This window comes from Antennarius striatus, chromosome 12, assembly GCF_040054535.1.
Source record: "Antennarius striatus isolate MH-2024 chromosome 12, ASM4005453v1, whole genome shotgun sequence".
NCBI classification, from domain to species: domain Eukaryota; kingdom Metazoa; phylum Chordata; class Actinopteri; order Lophiiformes; family Antennariidae; genus Antennarius; species Antennarius striatus.
In genome coordinates this window covers 21,266,896-21,283,767 of record NC_090787.1, presented here as the reverse complement: position 1 = coordinate 21,283,767, position 16,872 = coordinate 21,266,896, and the positions used below count along the sequence as shown (strand labels likewise).

At 45.3% G+C, this 16,872-nt stretch overlaps 1 protein-coding gene across 3 annotated transcripts; it reads left to right on the top strand.

Annotated features, from left to right (window-relative positions):
• The first annotated feature begins 574 nt into the window (after positions 1–574).
• ppp2r3b (protein phosphatase 2, regulatory subunit B'', beta) lies at positions 575–16,853 on the top strand. 3 transcript variants are annotated; one of them, XM_068329742.1, is made up of 14 exons: positions 575–752; positions 1,178–1,532; positions 9,321–9,506; positions 9,864–9,967; positions 10,557–10,659; positions 11,603–11,677; positions 11,775–11,861; positions 12,094–12,250; positions 12,804–12,852; positions 13,039–13,128; positions 13,223–13,398; positions 14,378–14,496; positions 14,565–14,671; positions 16,153–16,853. In XM_068329742.1, exons 2-14 carry the CDS (start codon positions 1,191–1,193, stop codon positions 16,289–16,291), a joined length of 1,734 nt encoding a protein of 577 aa, XP_068185843.1. In that variant the 5' UTR covers positions 575–752; positions 1,178–1,190; the 3' UTR covers positions 16,292–16,853. The 3 variants fall into 3 exon arrangements, 2 of the variants coding, with proteins under 2 accessions (XP_068185843.1, XP_068185845.1); XM_068329744.1 differs by lacking the exons at positions 575–752; positions 1,178–1,532 and adding an exon at positions 6,985–7,420; XR_011037711.1 differs by lacking the exons at positions 14,565–14,671; positions 16,153–16,853 and having other exon boundaries at positions 13,223–13,687; positions 14,378–14,502.
• The last annotated feature ends 19 nt before the right edge of the window (positions 16,854–16,872 follow it).

Sequence of the window (16,872 nt, the reverse complement as noted above, 5' to 3'; positions counted from 1 at the left end):
GAGTTTGTTTCCTAATATTTGTGTTAAAAGTAGTGCTCAGAGGTGCTATGACTTAAACTAAAAATTGTTATTCCAAACTTGACTTTAAAAAATGATGAGACAGAACTTGACTGAAGTTTAAACAGTTTACTGAACAAAAAAGGGTTGAATACATGTGAACTGTGAACCTGAGGAGTACATCGTAATTTATCTTTCCATTAAGGGCTAACAGCAACAGTTTAAATCAATTATGTCCATTCCATAATTTCCTTCACCCTTTCTCTAGGCACTGTGGGTAATGTAGTCTTTTAACAACATAAACATTATCCTGAAATAATGTTTCAGTTCAACACATATATTCAGTGAAACATTCATTCATTCCCTTTAACTAAATATCTATCCCATGAACTGTTCAATATAAATATATTGATTATTATTATAATCGCATGACAAACATGTCTCGTCAAATACTTTCCCCCACAGCCCCACTCAGCCCCCTGCGGACGGCAGCGGACGCAGCATGTACGACGCGCCCAGTTTAACTCGCGGAAAATCTCGCGAGACCTTCCTCCTGGTTACTAGGGGAACGGGAACGTGCGCGCGAGGAGTTCCCTGTTTTCAGCGCGTTTGTTATGAACGTCAGCAACACGTTACGTTACGTTACGTTACGTTACGTTCCCGCAGAGCACAGGAGATACCTGCTCCAGCTTCACGTTCGGTGGACGTGATGTAGATTCGATCAACGCGGTTGACTCTCCCGTTAGTTCACTCTGGTAGGTGTTTTAGCCTCCAGCGCACTGATGCTATCGATGCTAACTAAACACTGCTACAACTTTTTGTCTAGCTAACATCGCCTCCACTACCTACTGACTCACACAGCTCCTTTATGGATACCTCTGTGGCTTTAAGTCGTGTTAGCGAAGAAAAGAGGTTTTATTTCGATTTTAATAAGTAGACAACCTTAGCGGGGGGGCGGGGGTGTTGATTTAGTTACGTTCACTCTTACATGTGGGCCGGGTCGGTGACAGTTCGCGCTAACAGGGAATGACGTCACCGGTGGGTGTGTTGTTAGCCGCTAGCCTGCTAGCTGCTCCAGTGCAGTCAGCTCTGGGCTGTGTTCACCGGCCCCCCGCCGAGGCTCTGCTGGGGGTTCTCCCGGTGTTTTTGAGACGATAACCTCTCTGTTTCTCCACCACAGAGCCGCCACTAAAATGCCGTCAGCACAAGTCCTCCAGCCGGTCCTGAAGATGAAGGTTGACGAGCTCTTCGTCAGCTGGCTGAGTGACCCCGCGACCCAGTCTCTCCTCAAAGACTATCTGGACCTGATCAAAAGTGGACAGCAGGTCGATTTGATCAACGGGGGCGTCCAAGATAAGAAGCCGCTGACCCTGAATGAAAACAAGAATGTGGCACCAGAGAAGAACTGGACGGAGAAGAAACCTGCTCCTCTCGGCACCTCCTCTTCCTCCAGTACTCTTCCCTCAGGCTGTGGCAGCACCAGGATGATCGGACCCAGTGGCAGACTGCTTAGGAGGTCCGTCAGCACAAAAAAGGTAAATTATCTGTGGAAACCGTGAACCCATGGACTCAGAAACCTTCAGGTGGTTTCACATTATGTAAGAACATGAGGTGTTCTCCTCAGGCCCTCATTCCTGAACTTTTTGTACAAACTGTTAAGCAACATTGTGAGAAATTTGAACAAGTTTACGCTTTCTTAACATTTCATGCCAGAAGGGCTGTCATCTTACATTTCTGATAACAAAAGTTATCAAGAGATGTTCAGTCTGAGCCAACTACCCATTGATCAACAAGGTGATCAATGTTTTTTGTTGCACAACACTCTCAGTCAGACATGCACATTCCATAGTAGTTTTTTAAACTATACTTAAAGGTAAATGATGTACAATTAATTTGTAATGTATATTTATATCATGTTGAATCTGTGGCAGTTACATTTGAGTCATTGTTGTGTTTTTAGTAGCCTGAGTTTTTAATCCCTACTTTCTACACTCATATAATCTGATTCTTACATTAATACTGATATTTAACAGTAAGCTTGTTTTGTTTTTTAATTCCACACAGACAAGAATGAGGATTTCTGGCACATGCAGGAAGGAAGTGTCTTAACATTTAATTATCAGACAATGATTTTTGTTTAAAACAGTTTGCTTTTAATCCTAATTTCTGAAGTTAAACCTTCAAAAAGGTTGTGTCAGGTACTTTTTCAGAGAGGCATTCCAACATATAGAGAACGAAAGCATGTAAGTATATATGATGTCTGAATTCCTTTGAGCCTTGTTGTGTTGGGGGTTCTAGTATTGTGCATATTTGCTTACTGCCCCACTGTCATGGCTTGTTGCAACACTGAAGTGGAATGGAGCCAGTTTTTACCAGTTTTGGTTTTGATGTTAATTCTGCAAAACATTAACCAAGACATGGAGCTCGTAGCTACAGTAGAGCCAAAAGTTTCATCCTATTAAAACACACGTATCCAACTTTAAATAGTAAATTGTGATAGTGCATTTGTTGTGTTTTGCTTTATCTCTGTCTTGTTGAATTTACTTTCATTTATGACATGTGTCATGTTTGTTTCAATACTGTTTTTTGTTTTTTAACCCTAGAGTCAGAAGATCGTCTTTTTTCAAATTCTACTTACAGGGACAACAATCAGTTTATTTAGTTATCTGAACTGTTTTAATGGATGAAAATTTGTAGTGCTTCCAAACTTGGTCTTTTTCTGTTGAAACTCTTGGATGCTTCCTTTCCAAGGCAGGCCAGCAGAGGCTGCTGAATGCTCCACGGCACCAGAGACTATAGAGTCTGTTCAGCATAGTCTATCATAGTGGGTCCTCCATGTCTACGAGTACATTTTGTTAATATTAGTCACATACTTATGGGATATTACATCTCAATCTAGGTTATGCCTGCCACCCGGGCTACTCATTCATTCATCTTGTGTGCTGCTGTGTCTCATCTTCAGGTCATTTTTGCCTTTGATTTGTGGACAAAATCAAGCTTAATTGAAGTAGTTTTAGTTGTTTCCCATCTCATCTGGGTTGAAACAGGAAACTGTGAACTGGCTGTGATAGGAGTGAGATAGCCAGACAGCTGGGGACAAGTGCTCTCAGAAATGTTGCCTTCTACATGTTGTTGACATGCTAAAGACACGCGTGAGGAGGTACTGGAGTGGTCACTGGTGGGACATGTGTTCTCTTGTTGACTGAAACATCACAGCTGAATGACTAGACCTCATGTTCCACTCAGAGCGAGGCAGTAGTTATGTTGAATGCCCATGTCTTCACTATTGTGTTGTAGTGTTGTGAGCCTGCCTGTGTCTATAATTCACCATAGATTAGAAACTGACTGATTAAATTGACCAGCTGTGGAAAAGGCTTCCCTATTAAGGGTGGGGTGCTACAGTTCCTTTGTGAGGGGGAGGGGTCATTTGGAGTGTACTCATTCTATGTCTGCTAATGCAGAGACTACATTAGCTATTAAACTCCTACCTGAGGTAGAGGATGCAAACTCTAGGATACATCCTCTGTATTTAATGTTCAGCTGTACGATACAACAGCATGATGTCAGATGGATTTAAACTTTTGTATTATTCATATCCATGTGGCTCTTGGCCCTGAATGCCTCCCTTTCCCTCAAAGATTAACACAGAACAACTGCTGGACAGTCTGTGTTTGGTTGTGATGTTTAATGGCATGTGCCAACAGTGTCTCTCAATATTAAAGGGACTGTGAGGTTGTTATAAAGTAATACTTCTATTTTAAGAAAAGAAAGCTAATTCCTACATAAAGATGCATTCTTTAAAGGATTACTCAAAAATTCCATTTATGTGACTTTGATGCAGGCTGGAACAGCTGGTGTGACTTTGACATCAGACACTGATATAGATAGCCTAGGTCGCCTTCTGTTGGCATCACATACACATTGAGATGAGGTGTGGCAGCAGATTCATCCTGGGTAATTTATTCTAAATTAAATGGTGTAAAATTCTGCTGATTGTATGACCATATGGTTTTAAAGTGTTTATTTACACTGTGGAGTGAATGTCAGCTCCACATGAGGGAGTGGGTTTCCTTCCTGTCATGCTTACCCTTGTTCCCTCACGTACCATCAGTAGCTTTAGTCAGGTTAGTTAGTTAGTTCCATCCATTCCTATTTGGAACATTGGGCGACGAGTCTCCTCCAATTGCTCCGGTCTCTTGCGACCCTTCTTACTCCATGCCAGCTGACACCCATCTCACTTAGGTCTTCTTTGGCAGTCTGTCTCCATGTCTTCTTTGGCCTCCCTCTCTTCGTTATAGTCAGGTAGAACATTAGAAATGAATTTGCTTCTCTTCACAGCTATGCATTTAGGATTATACGGTTATTTCTCAAGCGGTATTTTTATAGCATGCTTAGTTAGGCTCAGCAACATCGAAGCTATTTGAAGCTGGAGTCTGGGGTCATGTGACCTGTCACAGAGAACCAGGTGTTGAACTATTTCCCGCAAGTCCGTTTATTTTGGAGCAATGGTGACCTGTGAGAGAAAATGAACCACTGGAAACTTCAGGATTTGACTAAAACTTCTGAGAAATAGCCCAAAGGAAGTGTGTGTGTGTGTGTGTGTGTGTGTGTGTGTGTGTGTGTGTGTGTGTGTGCGCGTGTGCGTGTGTGTGTCTGTGTCTGTCTGTCTGTCTCCCTCCATGTAAAAACAGCACATAGAAAATGACATTCATGTGTAGCTTTTCCTCTTCCTCCGTCTTTAGTGATCTGACCCTTTGATCCATTTCTGGGTGTAGAATCCGTATTGTTCCATGTTGTCACAGGGTCTTCTCTCAGTCACTGGGTTGTCAGTGAATCAGGCCTATTTCTGGCCCATGTTCACATGTGTCAGACATGTGATTGTGCTGGATTCGGCCAGGACACTCTGGATTTCATAGCAGCATGGTTTCTGTACTGATGTACAGCTGTACCCCTTTGTCATGAGACGATTTGTCACCTCTGGATTCATTGTGATACTAGACATATACTGTAAGTGCTGTAACACAGACAGGGAAGCCAGCGGTAGCCGGTGTTAGTGGGACTCCGTGTGTGCTTGTATTGACAGCGGGGGAAGCCCTCAGGGAGTGGTTGATCAGTTTTGCGCCACCCTTCTGGAATCTATATTTCTCTACTATGGTTGCTTTTCTGTCGTCTGTGTTGTGTGTTGAATGTGAGCAACAGCTGATTGTAGTCCAGCAAATTGCAGCAGTGTGAATCTGAGTGCTCCTCTACCTGCTGACACCTCTACCTGCAGCCATTCACTCCAAACTGTTTCCTAATCTTTGTTATGTAATAACGTGAACATGATCAGACACATTTGTGTGTGAATCAGATACAACACGCTATAGATCCAGCGGCTCCTCGTGTTTTCTGACTGGCTCAGTGAATTGAGTATGAACATCATTCTATTGTAACCTGTTCTATGTTTCTTCAGTGGGTACATGTCTCCCTGCAGTGGCCTTAATATGATCATATATAGCTTTAATATAGCTGGAACTGATCCAGCGGGTTATTTTAAAGGCACATTTTTCATACAGTCCCATGTGAGGTTTGCATTCAGAGCCTGTGTGGTTTTTTTTATCTGTGTGTGATGGTATCTTAAACACCATCAGACAGGCTGCCTCACATGTAAACCAACACATCATCGTCCCTGCTGTGTTGTGGGTCCCTGTTAATGAAACACACCTCACATTTCGTTTTGCTCAGATACACAAACAGATGAAACGGAGTTCCAAACGTGTTGACAGTTTCATCTGATCTACCGTTTCAACATGGCCTTGTTGCTTTCTTTTCCATATTTGGTTTGAATTGATGAGCGGGACAAGGCCGCAGCCACTGTGAAATCATCCCATAAACAGCTTATCCAGCATGTGCAGTGTCCTGTGTGAGGGATAACAGGAACTGGGTTTGTCTGAAACCATTGGAAAATGTGCATGCTGGCACCCACCAATCTAAAAAACCAGTAGGGTGTTTTTATTACCAACAAATATAAGCTTAGCAGCATAGCTTACTGATGTAGGTATCTCTAAACCATTGTGCTCGATCTACAGTTTCATCAGTGGACATATAGGGCAGACTATGTATAGTGTGTGTGGAGGTACCCACACAGCTGTTAGATCAGGATACTGGTGGAGAATTGGTGTAATCACCATCACTCCAGCACGGCTTCAAACGGAAGCAGATGTTTGTTTAAGGAATAAAGATAGACCCGAGTTTCTCCAGATCCAGTTTCTTGGATTGCCTAAACAGTGTATGCTGGTGCTTTTAATAGGTGCAGACTGGTTCGGTCATCATTCTTTGAATTTGACATTTCCCTCCCTCCCCTCTATTGCCCATCAACTATAATAAGACATGGAATGGCTGGCAGCTCAGGCTCGCAAAGGGAAGGCAAAACAAAGACCACCATAAGATCAGATACAGTGGAGTTGATTATATGTGTTGTGTCTCACTGGTGATTTGACCTACACTCTGCTTTTCTATTATTAAGTCATCATGTGTTGGTTCTTTTCTTTATTTGCCAGCTTTTCATTAGGTTTATTTTGTCTGCCTGGTGTTGTCACGTTTTACGGATTTAATAACTACTGAAGGCAGAGCTAGCAGAAATAATATTTATGTTTGTTTTCCACCGCTTTGGGAGTTTTATTTAAAATGTTCTTCTGAATGTACTGTCCAGACTCACAGTACAGTTAATATTTCAATGCAGACTTGAGTTTCTGTTGTGTTTGAGCCTCTCTGAAAGGAAGCGTGTTGACGGGGCGGTGTGTTTTGATATGTAGGCGCATCCCTCAGTTGGCATCTTTGCCTGCTGCAGGCTGCACCAACAGGTCTGTCTTTACAAATCGTTCATGAGCACCGAGGAATGCAAACTGGAAAGGGCAGATCCACTGCACACACCCCTCCCTCCCCACACATGTGCTAAGTGACTCCCACACACACACCCCATCATTTCTTATCTGCCCGACAGCTTTGAGGCCAGGGCTCCCTGCCCCTGTGGATTGTGTATGTCTGCACGCACCTTGTGTAGAGATTGGGACAAAGCTGCAGTTAGGGTTAATATTGTGTGAGCAGATCTGGAATGGGACGGGAAGAGCTGCAGTAACAGCTGCTGTCGCACTTCAAGAGGTTCTCCCTGTGACAGAGGACGACCACAGAGGACTTTGAATGCTTCCACCAACTTTTGCGTAGAGTTCTACCTGGTTCTGAGTCAAGAGGATAGCACAGGATTCATCGCGGTGTCGGTTTATGTGTGTTTGCAACCCTGTCCGGAGCGAGGATGAGGATGAAGGAGCTGTCTCTGCGCCAGGACCCGGACCTGAGGAAGGAGCTGGCCCTGCTGGCACGCGGCTGTGACTTTGTCCTGCCCTCTCGCTTCAAGAAGAGGCTCAAAGCCTTCCAGCAAGGACAGGCAGGTGTTTGTTTGAGTATAGCCACTGCTGGCCTGTTACCCAATGAGTAGGGCTATTAGTGAGGACTGGATCGGTGTCGCCTCACGTCTTGTGTTTTTAGATTGCATTAGTTTAAATCTGCAGGCTGGTTTAAACTGCAGTAATCGTAGCTGCTATTAATCACTGTTGCTCAATAAATTGTAAAGTTGAACTGCAGGTGTTGTTGGAGCCTGTTTCAGCGGGCAGGTGAGGACAACAGGAGACATCACCTTCATATTTATATTACATTATTTGTATTAACTGATCCCTCACCCAGCGTGGTGTCGTATGATGTTTGTGTCAGTGAACGTCTTGTTTTCCAGTGTGTGGGATGTTTCATTTGTGTGTAGAGACGTGAGCGGGGAGCCCTGGTCATTGGAGGGCATTTGAGCTCAGCTGTCTTCTCTCAGACCACATCATTGTGAATGTGTAAAATGTCACAGGGCTTAGCAGTTGTGCTCCAGAGCTCTGCTAGCGGTTAGCATGAAGCAAGGGGGGGGGGGGCACTGTGAGGCAGGGCAACAGGAGATGTTTATGTCCTTTTATAGCCACGGCCGACACCAACACATGGCACACAGAAGCATCTCATGGTGAACTGAGCAGGTCACCACTGACTGAAGACAGCAGAGGAACTCAACGTATAGAAACATGTGGGTTCAGTGAAGAACCCCAGGTTCTCCACAGCTTTAGGGTTTTTATCGACACTGATGGCCTGATGGTCATATGTGGGTTCTAACAAGAGGTGAGAACAATGGGTAGTAGTTTTTTGGCCCTAAATCAATCCAGTATTTTGATCTCCTTGCTGAGGCTTGCGGGAACAGTTTATATGATCGTTGACAGACACGGAGATTTATCCAATTAGCAAATTCCTCAGTTGTGTAAACAGTCTTTGGGTGTGAGACGATAGTATTTTCATGGCCCTGCTGCTACGGTTTGATAAAAATATCTTCAAATTATCTTCATCCATGTCCTCAGCAAGGAGCCCGTTGAGATTATATCAATGCATACGATGCCCTCCCAGTGCCAAAGGCGTGCACGCCAGTTTGGATCAGTTTTATCACTACACTTACGTGTGTATGACTTTCTCATACAATACCCCAGTTCCTCTCCTGTCATCAGCTTTCTCCAGATCTACAAAAACACAATGCGGCTCCCTCTGGCCTTCTCTGTACTTCTCTATCAACATCCTCAAAGCAAATATTGCATCTGTAGTACTCTGTACATGTGTATGACCATGAAAGAAAATGTTAGACTTTTTCGTGAGCGTACTGTTTCAAATCAGAAACATCACAGGTGTAGGTTATATCATCAGTATAGCTAGTTTTCATTCTGTTTTACTACCACATGTGAATTTTCTATAATTTTCCAGGAACGACTTCTGCTACACCTTTCATTATCTCTGACAGCCAGAGGGAATGCAGCGTGTGTGTGTTTGGTTTGAGAAAGTCAGACTTCTGTAAGTCAGTGTTTGATGAAGGTTTCTTAGTGGTTACAGTTAAAAATGATCCAGAACTGATGATGATGATGATGATGATCACGTTATTCTAAATACATATTGGTTAATCTGAGTAAAGAGATGTCATCGTTGCGTAGCGTGTGTTATGCCCTGGGTTTAGGGATATAGCAGGTTATCTTTGATGGTAGTATGCGTTCTCTGAGTGCTCTATAGTTTTATCTTATCATGTTCTGTAACCCTTAAATTCCTTTTTATCTTTATGCAGTCATAACTCATCCCTGATGGGGTTCAATGAGAGATGTTGTTATTGTGCTACTTATCTACAGTTTGTGTTTAAGCAAGCTTGTCTCATGCTGGGATGTTTGAGGTGTGAGGTGATAACATGAGCTAGCATCGACGGCTAACAGTTTATTTCTGTTTCCCAGGCCCAGGTGAGGACGGAGGAGCCCGTCACCACAGCGCTGAGTGAAAGCATTCCAAAGTTTCACTTCCCACAGGGCCGGCCCCAGGCCAACCTCAACATCGACGGCCTCATTTCCAAGATTGAGAAAATATTTTCCCAATTCCCAAATGAAAGGGCCACCATTGAAGACATGGGGCAGGTCGCCAAGGTGAGATAGTGATTTGTAGCATCACGTTTCAGCTGCCACCCAGAAAATCATTTTCATTGGTGGCTTTTCACTCCTGATTTGAAGACTGTTAACCGATTTTAAACCTCTTTGAAAATATTGTCTCTGTTTTCCTGAGAAATCTGAGAAATGGCCTGAAGCCAACCTGGATTCAGAGAGAAATGAGAGTTTGATTTCCTCAGGGAAGTCTTTAAGTGATGCAATGCTGCTTGTCAACCCAGTCGTGTCATGTGTTATGCTGTCATTCTTTTTTACTTTAAAGATCATATATATCTCGGACGTTAGAAGAGGTTAATACTGTCCCCATGTCTTTGCCCCGTCCCTCCTTCGTCTCCACAGGCCTGTGAGTGTCCTTTTTACTGGAAAATGCCATTATTCTGTTCGACTGGAGGCGACAGGACCGGCTTCGTGTCCGTTCACAAGTTCGTGGCGATGTGGAGAAAGTAAGACAATCGCTCCACTCATTCTGATTGGACCAATAGAACAGCCAGTGTTTCATGCAGTCCCTTCAGAACAATGGTCACAACTCAGACGCTGTGTGCAGCTCTCCCATCAGAAGCACTCCAAACAAATCATTGATCACAAATACCAGAGAAGACTTTATATTTCTATTCCGTACGTCTCTACGAAACAAACCAAACATCGTTGTAGTTTTTTTCTGCCTGGAACTCAAAGACTTTTATGATACTGAGTTTGAGCTGTGTATTGAATGCTGTTGGAAGCAATAGACATGTTCTTGTATTAATGCGTTGGCCTCCAGAGGGATGCTGGGAACTGGCCTTTGACTGGAGTTCATGACTCAACTGTTCTTTGATGGGAGACCACAGCCAGCCCTTAGCATTATTTTCACATTGCTGCCATAACATTCCTCACTCATAATAACCAGGCAGACATTCAGAATCCTAATTTCAGAATGTATTATTGCCGCCTTTACACTCGTACTCTTGAAGGAGTGATTAAAGGGATGGACAGAACATACGAGCAGGAGAGGGAGTAACCCCACAACCATCTGTTCCCCCTTTTCTTCTCCAGAACTCTGCAGACCTGTCACGACGATGCTTCTAAATTTGTGCACCTCCTGGCCAAGCCTGGCTGCAATTACCTGGAACAAGACGACTTTATTCCATTCCTGCAGGTACTGGCTAGGCAACGGTTTCTCATGTGGATGAAGGCCGATGGAGGAACATTTCTCTGCTGTACAGAAACAGTAGATCCATCGGTGCAGGACTTATAATTTACACACACATTATAGCAGCAAAAGCATCCCTTATCGGGTCGTCTGATGGAAACGGTCTGAACACGTTGGCCTTTTGTGTTCTCATTCCCCTTGACAAGGTGTTGGTGCTCCACATTAGCAGCTGATAGGTTTCCATGCTGGGGGGGTGGGGGTGGGGCTGCTGTTCCATACTGAGCACCTGTTTGCGTACCGTCAGAGACGCCTCGTGGCCCACACCGTTTAATCTGTACGGTCCCACTCGGCGAATCGCCTCTGACTGTTTTGATGAATGAAAGGCGAATTGCAGTGGAGTAGATGTGACTGTCCCCGCCTGTTTCCTGTGCGTGGTGATTTATGTGTTTCTTCATGATTTAATTCCTCACAGTAAGAGTCAAAGAGGCGTGACGGCTGACCCAAAGTAAGGCCTTTTAATTCCACTGCCGCCTTCGCATATATTTCAACAGTTCTTTTCCACAGCAGAATGGGAGAGGGTAGAATAATGAAAGACGCGACGCCAGGTCATTATAGGAATATAGCTGCAGTTTATTTGAAATGCAGCTCCACCCTTGTGACTCCACGGCACGAGGAAGGAAGGATTAGACAGTCAGCTGCAGAGGCTTTATTTTTTCTGGCTTTGCTCATCTCAGAACAGGTTTTATCAGCGTTTCCTCACAAGCATTTGAGCTTGAAGGCCTCGCTCTACTCAGCCTGAAGCCTTTTCTTTATGTAACACCACTTAAAAAGCACACTGTGTGAAAGACTGATGTTGATGAACGATGACACCGTCTGAATGTTATGTAATATACATTTACATCTGAATGCCGTTGCTTGGTCTACCAATGCTCTGACTTCCTGTCTGCAGGATGTGGTGAACTCACATGCAGGCCTGGCCTTTCTAAAGGAAGCTCCGGACTTTCACTCTCGATACATCACCACGGTAACGTCCGACGATGCAAATGTTGTAAAAATTAAAATGGCACCGCATTGATTAAGTGTTCAGTATTGTTTAGTTGTATATTAATGCTGTTGTTCAGGTGATCCAGAGGATATTCTACAACGTGAATCGGTCGTGGACGGGGAAAATAACATGTTCTGAGCTCAGGAAAAGTAACTTTCTTCAGGTACACGACTGTACAGTTACGATTGTCTGTGTATTTCATGTTACAAAGAGTAAGACTGAAACTTTAAGAATATAAAACATTTTTAAAGTCACTTAATATTCATCTGAGGGCCGTCCACACATTTCTTCTCTGTTGCAGTCACTGGTATTAATAGAAGTGTTGATTTCTGAATCACACATAACTCTAAATGCTTACAGCGATGTGTGAGTTGGAACATCCTCTTGTGTCTCAGAACGTGGCGCTGCTGGAGCAGGAAGAGGACGTGAACCAGCTGACAGAGTTCTTCTCCTACGAACATTTCTATGTAATCTACTGCAAGTTTTGGGAGCTGGACACAGACCACGACCTCTACATCGACCAGAAAGACCTGGCACAACACAACGACCAAGGTGCATGAAAGTTTCATATCCTGTAATCACACACACACACACACACACACAGACACACACATACACACACACACACACACACACAGCTCAAACAATTACAACAGCGCTCACAGGACATCCTCACTATCTCTCCAGGAGGTTGAAACGACCTCAATCCAGAACCGGCGTTGGTAAATGTTGTCGGGTCTAGCTTCAGCCGGTGCACTCACACACTGACTCAGGAAAGAGACTTGTCTTTGCAGCTCCCCCCCCAACACACTCAGCGCCACATGTTCTGAGTTGATGGTCTATGAGTGAGGCGGGGGAAATGAGACACAAGATCAATAAGAAAGCAGTGAGTACTCTCTGCTCAAATGACGCCACGTCTGGAACGATTTCTACCGCCACACGGGCGAAACGATGACCGAAGGATTTATAGCATTGTCAAGATAAAAAAGAGCTCCGGATTTACAGTCTGTGAGAATGGATTACATGTGTTGTTCTCTAACTGGAGCTGCTGGGTGAGAGGGAGCCTCGTTTTCTGACTACGACTCTCTCTCTCTCTCTTTTTCAGCCATTTCCCACAAGATGATTGAAAGAATATTCTCAGGAACAGTAACGAGGTAATGGAGAAGTTGAAGGGAGGATGCTTGTTATGACATTTATGCCCATTTCAAAACTTTTTTTCATATATAAGACGCACTGGATTATAAAAAACTGTCGTTTTTTGAGGACATTAAAGTCCTTTAGGTGTGGTTTATGGTATGGAGAAACGGTCCTTATTGCTGTGTGTGTGTTGATGTGAACAGAGACCGGCGGGTGTATAAAGACGGACGGCTGAGCTACGCTGATTTTGTCTGGTTGCTCATCTCTGAGGAGGACAAGAAGACGGACACCAGGTGTGTGATCTCAGACGCGTCCGTCACGTCATCAGCCTTCAGGTGTCTCCTCTCACGCGCTCTGCGCTGCTTCCCTCCCCGTGTTCCCTCCCAGTATCGAGTACTGGTTTCGCTGCATGGACCTGGACGGGGACGGCGTGCTCAGCATGTACGAGCTGGAGTACTTCTACGAGGAGCAGTGTCAGAAGCTGGAGGCCATGGCGATAGAACCCCTCCCCTTCGAGGACTGCCTCTGCCAAATGCTCGACCTCGTCAAGCCCGAGGTCGAAGGTCAGACCCATTTTACATGTTCACACACCACAAAGCCCAGCTCTGTGTTTTTAACAGGGTCTTTCAGAGCGTTTCTACTGGAGAGTGCGTTGATGACCTGGGGGGACTCACACGAGCAACTGCTGCCAGCTGGGGGTGTCATCCACACCCCCCCCGACAAATTCCCTCAGCACTTAGCTCTCGTCCACGATTCCTTTTGGGAGACACTGACCCGGGATGTTTAGTATCGATAACCATAGCAGGAACGTGACCCCTAGCCAACCTGCTGGGATGCTGCATGAGGGGGGGGGTGAGTGTTACCCCCAGCAGGAGACGTTACTGCTCCACTGTGTATCTGAGGCAGATGTTTCCCTCCTCCTGTCAGCAAACAACCTTTAACAACCATAAGAAATGTCTAAAAACTCACTGTCAAAGCACGTTTTACTATCCAGCATGTGATCAGTGACTACAGTAGAACCTGGAGACACCAGTTTAATTCAGCACGTGTCTGAGTTCATCAGTCAAACAACATTTCACCATGTAGAATTTAACATAAAAAAAACATTTTAATCCGTTCCAGCCTTGAAAAAAAATCCACAAACCCCTAAATTGTGAAAAGAAACAATATTTTTATCAACCAATAGACACCCAGACTTTACTGTGTATAATTAATTATATATAAGTAACGTAAACAATGATAAAGCAAGAAAAAAAAACAAAGTCAAGAGAACACACGAGCTACGTCTACTCAACAAGAATGAGATCCGGTCTCAGCTGATGTATCCATCCGCCAACACGTGGTGGTGTCCTGAAGCATGGCTCGGATGTCAAACAACAATAAGGGCAGAGCGACGTACACACACACACACACACACACACACACGTATCTCAGATAGCTGGGATGTGGAGCAGCTCGTATCTGGAGGTTCTACAGCGTCTCCTGTGAGGGTCAGACCCGTGTATGCCTCCCCCTCTAACGTCCCCTCGTCGTCCTCCTCAGGTAAAATCACACTGCGGGACCTTAAACGCTGCAAGCTATCCCACGTCTTCTTCGACACGTTCTTCAACATTGAGAAGTACCTGGACCACGAGCAGAAGGACCCGTTCTCTGTGATCAGGGTACGGCTGGACACACGGCGTGTCGTCCTCTGGCTTCAGGACGTTTGTGTAACCTGTCACGTTTTCAGGAGGTGGAGGCAGACGGCCAGGAGATGTCAGACTGGGAGAAGTATGCTGCGGAGGAGTACGACATCCTGGTGGCGGAGGAGGCGGCCAACGAGCAGTGCAACGACGCGTAAGTCAGGCTTCACACGCGGGTGTTTCAGATGTGGTGGGTCAGATCGCTTCACACTGCAGGAGATCAGTAACCATCTGTCCATCACGCTCTCACGTTCAGACCGTCACCAGTGCAGTTATAGAAAGATGGAACTAAAAGCACCTTACTGGAGCAGCCAAGGGGATGAAAATGACATGACGACTTTGACCTTGAGAAAACTAGGTCAAGGTCAAATTTAAACTTTCGTACACTCAGGACGAAACAAAAGGCGTTTAATTCAGGGAGGAAAGGGGATGAAAGTTGGATCACAGCCTTGACCTTTGTCAAGGTCACATTTTCACTTTTATACCGTTTAGGTACACATCTCTGAAGCCTCGTGACAAATAGAATGCACCGGTTACATGGTGGGTCATGGGTCTTTTGTTAAAGGACCCTGAATTATGAAAGTAGTTCAGGGGTGTCGCGGGATGCTGCAGTCTGACGGCCTTGTTTCCCTACTGGGATCCATAAAGTCAATCTTAATGTCAATCTTAACGGAGTAGAGTGTAATTGTGGTGCATAAAAGTTTCGTGTGTTTCGTTGTGTGGCGCTTTTAGGAGCACCAGCGACATCTAAAGACCTGCGTCTGCCAGAGGTAAGACCCCCCAGGTCCTCCTCCTCCCCCCTCTGTGAAAGTCTAGTCCTGAAGCCACAGCCAGCCTCTGGCCTCACCCCCGCCCCGCCCTTACCCCCGCCCCCGCCTGCACTGGTGACGGGACAGAGACACAGAACAGCGTTCATGCTGCCTCTGCTGCACCACCTGTGTTCCTTCATGTTTCCTCCTTTGGTTTCCACACATCCTGTTTGTTTAGAACCATTTCTCTGAGACAGAACATGAAAACACTTCATTTCATTACCATTCATACATTTCCCAGAAGCCATTTCACTTATCTTAGCATAAAGACTGAGATATATAACCTAGAGTATAGATTTCAGACCCTCACATCACCGATAAGGTCTCTCACACAGTTGGACTACTGTTGTGGTTTAGAGTCTAATTCTGTGAATAGAATCACCAGCAAACATCACCTGAACAGCATCCAGATCAAACATCACCTTCAGGGTTCCACGTGGACGCCATTCTCCCAGCAGCGCCCCCAGAGCTGTAATTCACACCTTGTGTTGCTGTTTGATGCTTTCAAATGTTAAGTATTGATGAGGGAGCGTGTTGTTCTAGCAGGGGTTCATTCTGGGTCACCTTCTAGTTTAGCTTGAGGTCACCAGAAAACCAGTTTCTGTAGTTATTAAACAAATGTTCGTGTTAAATCAATGAGCTGGGGGGGGCGCTGGGTTTGTTACCACAGGACAGGTTCTGGATACCTCTTTAGACCTGTTGGCAGTCTGTTCTAGGCTAATCTACTGGGATCTGGTGGTAGTTCGGCTCAGGCTGGATTTATCTTCTCCTCACAGGAAGTGTTTTCCTTCCTCTGAATGCCGTTTTTCTCCGTGTGTCCATCCAGGTACGAGAACCCTCTGAGCCCCATGGGGCAGCACATCTCCAGCGATCTGGGTCTGACCAAGAGACATTTCTTTGACATCCCCACCCCACACTGCACCCTGGGTCTGGACGAGTACGAATACGAAGACGACTTTGAATGACATTCGATCCCGTGGGATCTTCCCCTCCAGCCTGCTGAGCGCTCGTGTTCCCAGACGCAGAGCGCCACCAGCGACAGGAAGCTGGATTCAAAGCTCCAGGCCCAGCTCCAATCCGGACAAACGGACTCAGTAACAAACAGGGATGAACTTACCCACTGGTGGGGTGAAGAGGGGGCTTCAGCAGTCATGGTGGTCCGAGGAGAAGCTGTTCTTTATACTAGACCGAATGTTTTCACACAGCTGACGTCCTGATGTCACAACACATCCACGTGTCGACACCGTTGCTCCGTCCTCGCCTGCTGAAGATGTTTTGCTTGGCGCGGCTGGTGTCGGGACGTCAGTCCGTCAGGCTGTCCACACCGCTGCGCCCCGGATCGATAAAACCACATTGGTCTGAAACCTCTGGCTAACGTTACATTCCAGTGATCATAACTGAATGTTTTCTATCATGAACGGATGCTTGCTGTAAATGTCGAGCAAGCCACCGTGGAGCCGTCTGCACAAACACCACAGCGTGTGTTGTTCACTTACGTGTCATGATCGTGTGAGACAGGGTTCTAAATTATTAGATGCTTTTATAA

Excerpts from the sequence above, each read along its gene's own strand:
- ppp2r3b (XM_068329742.1), top strand. The coding sequence starts at position 1,191 with ATGCCGTCAGCACAAGTCCTCCAGCCGGTCCTGAAGATGAAGGTTGAC. Across the intron at positions 1,533-9,320 it reads GGTCCGTCAGCACAAAAAAG|GCCCAGGTGAGGACGGAGGA; the intron begins GTAAATTATCTG and ends TCTGTTTCCCAG. Across the intron at positions 9,968-10,556 it reads TTCGTGGCGATGTGGAGAAA|AACTCTGCAGACCTGTCACG; the intron begins GTAAGACAATCG and ends TTTCTTCTCCAG.